At 45.6% G+C, this 12,310-nt stretch overlaps 1 protein-coding gene across 1 annotated transcript in view; it reads left to right on the top strand.

Moving 5' to 3' along the window:
* The first annotated feature begins 7,227 nt into the window (after window positions 1–7,227).
* Window positions 7,228–12,310, top strand: part of ADARB2 (adenosine deaminase, RNA specific B2 (inactive)) — a 515,410-nt gene continuing 510,327 nt past the window's right edge. Inside the window, exon 1 of the mRNA XM_025397185.1 lies at window positions 7,228–7,696. Coding sequence (XP_025252970.1) covers window positions 7,597–7,696 — 100 coding nt within the window. The 5' untranslated portion in view covers window positions 7,228–7,596. The remainder of the gene's footprint in view (window positions 7,697–12,310) is intronic.

Below are 12,310 nucleotides of genomic sequence, written 5' to 3'. Positions count from 1 at the left end.
GGACAGGGTTTTGAAGTCGTGGATGGCCATATAAATAATGTTTCTGAGATCTGGAAATACGGAAAAGGAAGCCTGGAAGTGGAAAACTGGCTTCATCTTCAGAAAATGTTAGTGGAACCCCAATGTCTCTAGGACAATTATCAAGCTGAAAACCCAGAACTATGACCAAAACTGCCTGGGTGAGGCTGAGAAGGGCGGCTTCGCGGGAAGGAGACCTGGATGAATTTCATTTCCCTCGTTTCCCGTTTCCTCCCCGGCAGGAGCAAGACCCCGCCAGCGTATCTGCCGCAGCTACAGGGGTGCCCCCGCTTTGCCATCCACCCTGGGGCCACAGCTGACGGACTCTGCACTCGGCCGCTATCCTGGCAGGACCCCTTCCCCTGCCTCCTGTTCACTTTCCTTATTTCTCTGGCACTTGTGGCAGAAGGTGCTGCTGTTTTTCACAGAAGTGAGTGGAACAGGGTTTCTCTCCTGATGTGTATTAGTCCTCAGAGCAAGGGCTGTTCTGCATGGACCCAGGATTTTGAGGAATAAGAGGATGTCACTGCGTTTCGTGGGATTTGGCTGTCTGGCCGGCCTTTGAGTACTGAGCAGACACAATATTAGCAAAGCAAGGTCCCTCATTGCCTACTGTTTGCACACATCCACTCTAGTTCAGCAACATTTTCTGCTCACTCAGTAAGGGATAATATTACGTGGTTTTGACTCGCAAGGCAACCTCGCATCCCCTCGGCGATTGTCCACTTTACTCATTGGTCAACTCAAAAAAAATGAGACAGGCGGGGAGGCCTGCATCGGAGGCTTCTCACTGACCCCCACCTGGATCCCAGTCAGGCTGGGGTCTCGGGGAAGCGGAAACCCAAGGCCGCCCAGTTCCCCAGGCTTCACCCTTGCTCGGAGCCCAGTAAGGGTGTCCCTGGCTCTTCCTCTCCCTGCTGAAACCAAATGTACGGAATTAAAATCCAGAGTTTTTAAATTAATGCTCTCAGTGGCCAGAGATGCCAATTCAAGCATCAAAACCATGTGACAAGCAGCCGTCCCCTCAGGCCTCTGCATGTGGTCCCCGAAGGCCAAGCCCAGGGAGAGAGCTGGAAAATGAAGAATTGGAGTCTCACAAATGCACAGCACCTGCGCCTCAGATACTGGGAGAACCGAGGAAGCTGGAGGAGGAAATGAAGTGTTTAGACTTTAAACATCAGAGTGGAAAATTGAAATAAATTCATTACATCAGCCTACCCTAGTTTAAATAACAGAAATGTATTCCCGACAAGCTTTCATCCTTTCCTTTCAATTTATTACATCGATTAACACCCCAAACCATTAATTCCATCTGTGTTTTGTTTTCCTTCTCTCTTCCTGCTGTCACACAGCGCTCTGGGGATATGACATCGTTCGTTTTGAAAATCACTGGTTCAAAGAGAAGATTTGGGAAGTGTGAAAAAAATAACTCTTTGAACCATACTCATTTAAGACACAAAGAAACACCAAGGGTGGGCCGTGCATTAATGTAGCTTTAAATAATGGTAATTTTTACGATTCTATAAAATATTAAAGTTTGCCATTTCAGAAACTAGCAACCAAGGGCATTGTCAATGTAAATGTAAGTAATTGAACCTATCTAGGATATTGAAAAGGATTATTTCAGGCCATTATTTCTCATATCCTGCACAAATATTTAGTAGTAAAATACCATACTTCACTCTATCCAAAGGCCACAGATATCATAAAACAACTGATCAGCACATTCTCCCTGCAGCTGGCAGAGCGCTCGCACCAAAGACCTGGACCCTCAGGAAGAAATGGAATCAGCTGTTACAATTAGCCCTGCGGAAAGATGGATGGCTTGAGGTCACCCGCGCTGCATAATAAATGGGCCTGGGAGCCTCCAGGGCTTGCGAGATGGAAGCCTCCATCCCTGCGTTCCCTCGATCTTAAAGACTATCTTGATTTTCAGTGCTTTCACCTGGTCACAGGTACGTTAGTGATTAAAATCAACTGTGTTAAAAGAGGACACTAAACATCTTACATGACTTTGGCATGTCAGGATCATTCACAAAGAAATTCACATCCTTTTTCTTTATCGTCATAGCAGTTCTGTGCCGTCGTTTCCCCTCTTTTTACAGATGGTGTTCAGAAAGGGTTATGTCTTCCCCAGTGTGTTAGACCCATAGCACCAACAGAAGCTGAATTTGGAGTCTGCTCTTGTGACTACGTATGTAGGATATTTTTTTTCACTTGTATTTTCCAAGTACTGTCCTTTTATTTTATTTTATTTATTATTATTATTTTTTTTTGAGATGAAGTCTCACTCTGTTGCCCAGGCTGGAGGGCAATGGCGCAATCTCGGCTCACCGCAAGCTTCACCTCCTGGGTTCAAGTGATTCTCATGCCTCAGCCTCCCCAGTGGCTGACACTACAGGTGTGTGCCACCATACCTCAGTAATTTTTGTATTTTCAGTAGTGACGGGGTTTCGTCATGTTGGCCAGGCTGGTCTCGAACTCCTGACCTCAAGTGATCCCCCCGCCTGCTCCACACCAAGTTCATTCAGGAAATTCCTAAGTGTGCATTTGGTGCTCTCAAACCGTAGGCATGCCTCCAAGAAAAAGAATGAACAAAGGGGAAAACTAATTCCATAAGGTCAGGAGATCGAGACCATCCTGGCTAACACGGTGAAACTCCGTCTCTACTGAAAATACAAAAAACTAGCCGGGCGAGGTGGCGGGCGCCTGTAGTCCCAGCTACTCGGGAGGCTGAGGCAGGAGAATGGCGGGAACCCAGGAGGCGGAGCTTGTAGTGAGCCCAGATCGTGCTGCCACTGCACTCCAGCCTGGGCGACAGAGCGAAGCTCCATCTAAAAAAAAAAAAAAAAAAAAAAAACTAACTCTGATAAAAGTGTAGGATAAAGAGCATTTCATATTCAAGAAGCTTCTCTGCATCCTGGGACTTCTCTGCTGCCCCCTCCGCTTCACCAGCCTCCTTCCTTGCCCTTTGAAGAGAATGTGCACACACGTGCATGTGGCATAGCAGGTATGTTGCACAATATTGTTTGGCAATGCTTTCAGGTCTTGTGCCCAAGTTCTTTGATGTGAGTTATTTAAATTTAAGAGCAATGGCTGAAGATGAAAGAGTAAAAAAGTCCCCTTGTGCTATGTCTTGTAAAAAGTCATAATTGTGTGTCATATGTGATGACAAAGTGAGTCAGCAAACACAAGCATCTCCAGGGAGTCCTTTGTTCTGCTGTTTTCCACCTGGTAAAATTGTCTGATGGAGGGAAGGGGATATTAACTAGCATTCTGATTCTAAAGAAATCATGTTTGTTTGTCAGCGTTACTTGTTTTGGGAAACCAATAAGAAATTGAGTCAATCAACCCCTTAAATTAACTATCTGGAAAGACACACATTGCAATGCATTAAGAACCGAAGTATTATAAGTCAATATTGACCATCAGGACTTTGAAGCAAAGAATAGTTGTCCATGTCTTCAGACAGGTCAAGGAGTTGAGAGGAAAACATTCGGGAGTGGACACAAGATGACCTGAATTCGGGTTAAAAGATGCAATCTGTGTGGTCAGCCGCAGGAAGGATGCCTTAGGTCTCTCTTTTGCAGAAATAAAAGGTCAGGGCAGTTATGTGATTCTATGAAGTTCCTCGTGGCTGTTATTTTGGGGATGTATTGATTGGAACCTTCCATTCAGGTCATGGCTCTGCTGCTATCTGGCAACATGACACGAATCCAGACTTCACACTTCACCTTCGTAACCTCAGGGGAAAAATGAGGATGATAAGGTCTTTCTGTCCACATCATATGTTCGTTCTGAGGAAAAAAAATTCTGATTTTTTTTATACATGTGTATACTATGCACACACGTAGGCTTACTGAAGCTTTGAGTCACTATTTAATGTATTTTTTGCTTATCTCAAGAGGGCTTGTGGAAGTTCACAACATCCACCAATTTCAGGCTGCAGAATAAAATACCAGCAGGGCATAGTGGTAACAACCCCAGGCTGTGAAGTTAGGATGCGCTGAGTGTGAATCCTGACTAGTAACCTGTGTGACTTCTGGCAAGTTACCTAAGTTGTCTGAGCCTCTTCTTCCTTATCTCTAAAATGAATACTGTTTCAGTCCTGCTGCCATCGAGGTATTGTGCATTAAATGAGAGTCACTATAACATTTAAGCTCAGAACCATACCTTGAGCAGAGCAAGCACTGCCCCAGTGGTAGATATCAGCATCTGCCAGGCAAGGACACTTGTGTCCCACATCGGTGCCTGCAGAGCAGCAAAGCCACAGAGAGACGTGGTTTTGCCTCTTTGGTGCTTGTGATCTATGGAGAGACAGACCTTGAAGAAACAAGCAAAATGAGACCTGGAACATTGCAGGACTGATGAGAGCAACGGTGAGTCAGGGGAGCTTTAAGCAACTCCAACAGGAGGACCCTCTCTGGCCTTGATTGAGAAAGGGTCACACACTTGCTCCGGCACACACTTGCCACTTGGGTGTGGGGACTCACTGTGGAGCCAGCACTGCCCCTCCCATCCAGCCAAGGGCTCCTGTCTGTGCCTCACCCATCTCCTCCCCTCCCCAATAGGTTCATGCCGGGCTGCAGTTGGCTTTGTAGCTGCCTGGTTCCTCCTTGCAACCTCTCTGCTAGCGCTTTGTTCTGTGGGAAGAGCAGGGACTGAGCATGAAGTAGCTGGGGACACCACAGCGACATCTCCCGATGGGCACCGGGCGAGATTGGCTCTTGCTCTTGAAGCCTCTTCCAACTGCTGCTCATCCCACCACGCTGCCAGGCTGCGCCGAGGCGCTGTGGGAAACAGGCAGGAGGTGAGGAGGCTCGTCAGGGAATGGCAGCTTACCAGCACTGCTCACTCGCAGCCCTGCTTGTAACAGCAGAGTGAGACGTGCTGGAGACCACGCCGGAGTTAACGTACTTGTCGCTGCGAGCCTCTTCTTTAAAGCCTCTCTATGATGAGAAGCAAATGCTTTCCCGCCCAGCCATCACCCTAGCATCATCTATTATGCATCGTCTTATGCAAAATAAATAAAATACAGAAAACAGCATGTATCTCTGTGAAAACAGCATTTTCATAAATTATACAAAAATGAATGAATTGGAGGAACTTCGAGAAAAAGGTTTGCCAAAATTTTGATCTTGACTAGCTTTCAAATTAGGGTCTAAATGAAGTGTTCAAAGACAGTTTTCAGCTTTGTTTCCCCACTCCACCAACATCAGAAGAACATATGATTTAGACACGTTACTTTCTGGCCACCATACCTGCCCTTTGAGTGAAACAGGGGTCAGTGTATGCAAGTCTCCCAGACAGCACAGCTATTGGGGCCATTAATAAATGCTGACCACCTTGTGGGGGCTGTGTGTGTCTGTGGAGCTCGTCTGAAGCACCTTCCTTCGGTGACTCCACTTCCTGTTGGGTTTCCTGCAGATACAGAAGTAGGGCAACTTTGGATTAGTGCAGGCACATTGTGTGAAGCTCAGAAGTTTCACAGGCAGAGTCCTAGCGCTGTGTTTCTCGATATAGTTTAAGCACTCAAATATGTTGCATATTGCAGAGAGGAAGTGAGAGAGCTCTGTGCCTTCTTAACCCTCGCTGGGAATTATCGGTAGAGCTGAGCTGTGCTGTCATGGGAACAGGGTTGTTGAAGCCAGCACTGAAGAGGGATGTTAGTTTGATGGTGGTCCTCAGTCTGACTTGAACTAGAAGGTTCTCAAAGGAAAATACAGAAGCCCTGTCTTTCTGAGGCCTGTCTGTAACATACGCTCATTCCTTCCAAATTATTTGCTGGAAAAAAATTTAATGAACAATCATGGAGTAATTAACATGTTCCAGTTCCTGTCTATACTGATTGATACTGAGCCAAGAGTATGAATGAACTTATGAGGTGGGTGACGTTGTTATCGCCAGTTTACGGATGAGGAAACTGAGGCACGGTTTAACTTGCCCAAGGTCATAGCAGTAGAGTTAAGATTTGAAATCAAATGTCTGACTGTCTGTCATCAATGAAAACTGAGCTACGCTCTATCAGCTCAGCACGTAACAACACAGGAATGTCCTAATTATTTCCAATGTTCCCCCGAGTGATTACTTTTTCTTACAATAAAAATTATCTGGAAATTTCTAGGCCCATAAACAGCTTGAAAAGGTTGCATGTGAGGCAATGAATAGCAGAAGTATTTGTGTGCCATTTTTATATCAACATGTTAATGTGTACTAATGAATTTTAGAGTGGATTTTTTTTAAAAAAAACATGACTATTGTCCCCCCTTGACACAAGGAGCATGATAATTAAAAGCTTATGTGATTTAAATACAAGATGCAATGATGATTACCAGATTCTATTCCTCTCTATATTTTACGTAAGACTTCTAGGGTTCCATAAGTATAATCTTGAAACATAGGACATTCCTGAAAAAAAAAAAATTGCTTAAAACTGTTTCAATGTGCAATCCACTTCTTTGTAAATCTTACTTTCTTTCATCCAAATATTACATTTGACAACAAAACTCTCCGATGAGAGCCTTCTCTTCCTTTTGTGTCATTGTTCCCTAAATAAAGCAACACATGAAATTCCTGACGGCAAAAATCAGACTCAGATCCCAAAACCTCTGTCTTTATGCAAGATTTATCTTTTGCAATGGAAACGGCCAAGGAATACGAAGAGGGGGAGACAAGAGGCAAACAAACAAGCAAACAGACAAGCATGCAGGCTCTGAGGAATAAATACCCCTCAGGACGCTGTCACCCGGGGAACTGCAAACCTCAGTCCGTTTCTGAGGAAGTGCGGTCTCTGCATTTCTGAAAGAGGTATTTCCCCCCCTTGACTCAAGGAGCATGATAATGAATTAACTAGTTAAAAACTGTTGGTTGGAGAAACCCGTTCCTGTGTCTTTCTGAGCAGGGCGAGCTGAGCTGTCCGCGTGGCTGCAGCGGGAGGCCTAGTCCTCCCGGGCAGGGTCCCTCCCGGAGGCTCCCCGGGCCTTTCCCAGACGCACCCGCGCCGCGTCCTTGTTCCCCGGGAGCAGCCTCGCTCCAGCCGCCGGTCCTGGGAGCTTCACCGTCCAAATGGGAGCTGAGTTTGCAAGCTGCCAGGCGGCGGTGCGGCTGGTGCTGCTGCTGATGTCAGAGCCCGAAAGCAGTTGTGATTGGATCTAATTAGACGCTGCGGCAGCAAATAGACAAGCTCCCTGCGTGATTGGCTTCAAAGTGGCTGGTGCCAAACAACTAGCAGAGGCGCAAAAGTAGCGCTGGGAGCCCGGAGCAGGAGGCAGAGCCCGCGGGAAGCTCGGAGCACTCCGGACGCCGCGCGCCCCTCCCCGCCCTCCCTGACCGGGGAGCAGCTCGCGCCAGACGCGCAGCCGAGGCTCCCAGCCCAGTGGGAGCAAGTCACAGAAAACGATTTGAGAGAGGGAGAGAGACGGTCGGAGCGCGCTCTCCTGCTCGGTCCTGAAAAGTGAGCCGCTCCCGGGTTTGCAACCTCGAGCTTCGCAGCGGCGGCGGCGTCGGCGGCGGCCGGGAAGGAGGCAGGTGCAGGTGCAGGAGGGAGGCGGCTGTGGGCTCCGCGCCTGGGTCTCGGCCATGGCCTCAGTCCTGGGGAGCGGCAGAGGCTCTGGAGGGCTGAGCAGTCAACTCAAATGCAAGTCCAAGAGGAGGCGGCGGCGGAGGTCCAAGCGGAAAGGTAAGGACCTCGTGGCGCGCCGGCCCCTGCACCCTCCACCCCCGGCTTCTCCACCCCGGCCTCTCCTGGGGTCTCCAGGCTTGTCGGTTGTGAGCAGCTTCACTTTGGGGTGCTGGCGGGATAGTCGCTCCGCGCAGGGCGCTCGGGAGTTCAGATCCCGTGGAAATGTCTGGGGCCTCCTCGTGCCCGGAGGGGACAGTGAGCAGCCACGCCGTGACATGTTTGAGGGACCGGGACGAAGTGGGGCGAGGGCGGCGAGGAGCTCCCGGTGGACCCCGCGCGTCTCCGGGCCCCGCAGTCCCCACTGGCCGGCCGGGCGGGCACTGCCTTCCGCCCTCCGGAGGCCACCTCGTCTCCCGGTGCCAGAGGAATTACCCAAAAACGGGGGAACGAGCCCTCGCGCCAGCGACTCCCATCCAAACCGTCCCCGAGGAAGGGGTGGGCGAAGCCCTGCGATCGCCTCCCCAAATTGGCTGGCAGTTTTTACTCAATGTGGTGTCCGTCGATTTGTAAACACTGGGACGTTAAGAGAACACAGGGCTCGTCCTTGGAGAAATAAGCAGAAATGAATACAGGAAAACAGAAAGAAGCATCCTATTTTGTTCGTGGTAGGAAAAAACCCCGCAAACCAGGAAAGCAGGAAAAGCAGCCGGCTGACAGTTGCCACTGACAAACTCACGCTGTGCCTTGTTACTGATATTCCCGGGGCTGGGCCGTGCTGAAGTTAGTCAGTGCTACAGCAAGCGACGGCTTTCACATTGGGGATTGTGCAAAATTAGCAATCGCTCCAATATGAGAGCAATGCCCCCACTGCCATTGTCGCCTGCGTGCATGCCAGGAAGTATTAAAAGATTCTTCTCATGCCGACCCTTCTCTCCCAAAGAGGAGCCTGGTACTGTCAGCTCCTAGTGAGCCTGCAGCAGAAAGTTCAGTTCTAATCATGATTTGAAATGTGCCGATTTTTTTAAGTGAGGTAGGAGTATAAAGAACGGTTGGGAAAACATAGCTAGAACTGATCAGCTTTGCCAGTTGTTTGAAAGCAGGAGGCAACCTTAGGTATGTTTGGGGCTGTCCATCTTTCCTGGAGAATTTTCATCTTTGCATTGGCCTAAGATAAGTTTCTACCAGACCATTTCCTGTATGCCCTCTAACCGTCGCCAGGTCCTTTATTGTTTCTTGCAATAATAGAAATTACCCAGACAGTCTGAAGGCATAAATGTCAATAGCAAACAGACATTCATTATGACCAAATGTCAGGAACACTGGGAGGGACTGGCCCCTACAACTTCCTCAAAAGGTTGTGGAGCCTTTGGTTTCAGAAGGGGAGTGAGATTGTGGTTCTCATTTACCTCTCAGCTGCTAAGTGTGCGCTTGCGATTCACTTTGTTGTTTGAAATTATCATTTTGAAACAGACCTGTTAGTGTCCTTCAGAGATAATGCCAACACAAAGTGGCATTGATATTGAGAAAGTCACCGGACTGAATAATGAATACGACTTTTAAAAGAGGAAAAAGGAAGCATCATCTTTACACTTCAAGTGTTCACGTTTCCCAATATTTTTGATTAGTCTGTTTAAACATTTAGAGTTGAAGAACGTGGAGTAATAGTTCACAATAATGCAGTTTATAGAAATATAAACTGGAGGAAATTGTTGCCTTTCTCCAGATTCACTTGCCTTACCATGAAGCATCAGTAGTGCTGGCTTAGAAAGTATTCAATTTAGGGGTAAAAAGGAAATCTGGGGAAAGGCTTCATTTGCTGCAAACTTAACTTTAGCGATTCAAAATAAAACTTTCTTATAGCAAATATTTCCATACCTTGATTATTTTGAATATATCAAGTCCCTTAATTTTCATAGCCAAAAATTGAAACCAGAAAGGGCATTGAGGATTTATACACTGATTTCTATTACGAAGAGATTTCTGGCGTGCAGGAGAATTTCCCATGGCACCTGCCAGCAGCTGTCTTGATAGGAAAGTGAAGTCAAACTGCTAAATATTCAATTTTGGGGGAAACGTTAACCACGTAGATGTACCTGATCAAATTAAAAGGTAACATAGCCAGCTAAGAGACACATTCAATACTTATTTGCATTTTCCTGGGAATTGATTACTTCATCTATAATACCTAGTTATTACAGATGCTGATTTTTTTATTTTATAAAACAAATGGTGAGTTTAAATTATGTCCTAATTGTCATGAATCTTAACAATCATAAATGAATAGAATAACCTCAGCTTTTAAGCTTATCTGATATTAAAACTCTATACTTGCCACAATTTAAAATCCACGTGTGTATGAGAGACTGTTAAGGAATTCTAGTGTGTCTCTATCGGGTGTAACTGAAGACGTTGATAGAAGCACAAAGTAAGGGCTGTCTTATTAGGGGAATAAAGACGATTAAGATACGTGCTGACCCTCTTGCCTGTGAGATGCGTATTTCCACCTAGTCTAAGGGACAAGAATCATTTTTGAAGACGCAAGATAACTTTTAGTTTCCCAGTGGGGTGACATCTGGCTCCTTTTCTATGTGTGACTCTGAGAGTGACTTTGGCATGATACGCTTCTTATCAAAATGATCTGTGAGCTCTGAAATAAAGCACGCCAAGGCTACAGCTGAAGTGTGGTCAGGACACAATACTTTCATTAAGTACAATCCATAGTCTTGGAAATATCATTCTTGCCTGTGGAAGGTATATTTTAGTTACCATGCCACAAAGGAAGCCGTATGGATCTTTAAAAATAAAAAATAAAATAAAAATAAAAATAAAACCTTCGTCACAGAATATGACTTTCAGGTATTATTTGGCAGGAACCTGTATTTCTCTCTCAGATAAACTTTAAAGAAGATTCTCAGAATATGTCTCCCCACACATCAATCCTACTTCTGTTATTTTACTGGGACCTAGTGTTGTACAATTTTGCATTTTCTGTGTTATTTTTCAGTAGGGACTTTCTTTTAGAAATTATTCATAAATGGTTTAAATTTTTTATGTAAATGAAAAAAATGCCACAATTTGACTCTCATATGAGAGAAAAACAAGCTGCTATTAAAAAAAAAAAAAAAAACAACTGTGGGAAGGACAGGGAAAACCTTTCTCATTTTCACATCAATGGCAAAGCGATGTTCATATCCCATGACACATGCCAGACACGTCAGTAAGTCCCGCGTCTACCTCATTCAGAGGCGTTCAGAAAATAATAGCACCTGGAGTTTATGAAGACTGTTACCTGCCATCACTAAATACCCACAGAGTTCATATCTCACAGAGAGTAACAGGAGATTGCACTTTATTTTATAGTTCTTGGTAGAATTATACAAGGTAATTATGTACAACCAAATCCATATTATGTGGTTATAGAGAGTAATATCTGCCTGTATTAGAAATAGCTCGATGCGTAAGTGTTATGAAAGGATACATTTTATCCAAAAAATAATAAAGGAAAAGGCTTAAAGATTTTGTTTTGTTAGTATCAGTTCAACCAGGTAGAATAGAGGCAGAACTCATCAAAACAGTATAGTATATAAAAATAAATCACTTTAAAATATGCCAATAAATCTCTGAACCCTGGGATAACTTCAGGGTAATATGTATGAGGAATTTCTTAAATGTTTTTAGTTATTAAAACAGTGCATATGTTCTGTTTTGTCTATCTGTTTTTCTCTCTTTGGTGAATGTATTTTTTCTAAAAGAAGCTACGCATTGGCATGAAAGTCATTTTGCAAATGAACTATTTTTAATCTTCTACCCATTACTGTGTACAATGTATAAAATGACTGAAGTTTCCAGAATTTTTCTTTGAAAAAGGCTCTTTCAAGGCAAACATATTTGGAAATAGATTGAGAGCCAATCCAAAGTCAGCTGGTTCCACAAGGTACGTTGAAGGCTGGGGTTTTGGAAGCGGCGTGTCAATCTTCATTAACCGGAAAGGGGAAGGGGCTTCGGGAGCCACTGGCCATGCAGGATCCGCAACCATCCGGGGCCCATCGGGTTGCTTTTGAGCTTTGGCACAGGACACCTCTTTGAGGCATTTGACAGCCAAATAAGTTAACTTGAAATTTAGGTGTTGTTCTAGAGTGGTTGGTTATACGGAGTTTGAGAAACTTGAAAATGCATTTTGAGCACGAGGTAGCTCTATAAAAGTAAAGCCATGAGTCATGGGAAGGTGTGGGGAACGGGCAGGTTGCTGAATGTTGTGAAATGCAAATAAAAAGTTGGCAAAAGGAACAAAATAAGTCGAGCAGATGGATGGCAGACGCCGGCTTGCTGTGAAATGAAAATCCATGAAAAATTAATGAAATAGAAAGATTGTGCTGAGGATGAGGGCAGCGCGGCCGTGGGCCCCGCAGGCCCTGCAATGCCACAGTCGTCCCCGCCGGTGTCACCCTGGCTGGCGAGGGACACAGCCCTGCACCGCCAGCCGGAGCCCCTCGTCCGCCGCTTATCTCGCTCACAGACGGCTCAGGAGGAAGGGCTGGATTTCGTGATAAAATCAAATTGATTCAACCGTTAACCAGCATCTAATTGTGTGGTGCTTGTTTTTTTCCTCTTTCTCTTTTTAAAAAATCTGTATGAGTGCCTCTGGTTTCTAGTGACCCGTGTAATAACAGT

This window comes from Theropithecus gelada, chromosome 9, assembly GCF_003255815.1.
Source record: "Theropithecus gelada isolate Dixy chromosome 9, Tgel_1.0, whole genome shotgun sequence".
Lineage (NCBI taxonomy): Eukaryota > Metazoa > Chordata > Mammalia > Primates > Cercopithecidae > Theropithecus > Theropithecus gelada.
This window is presented reverse-complemented; position numbering and strand designations above follow the sequence as displayed.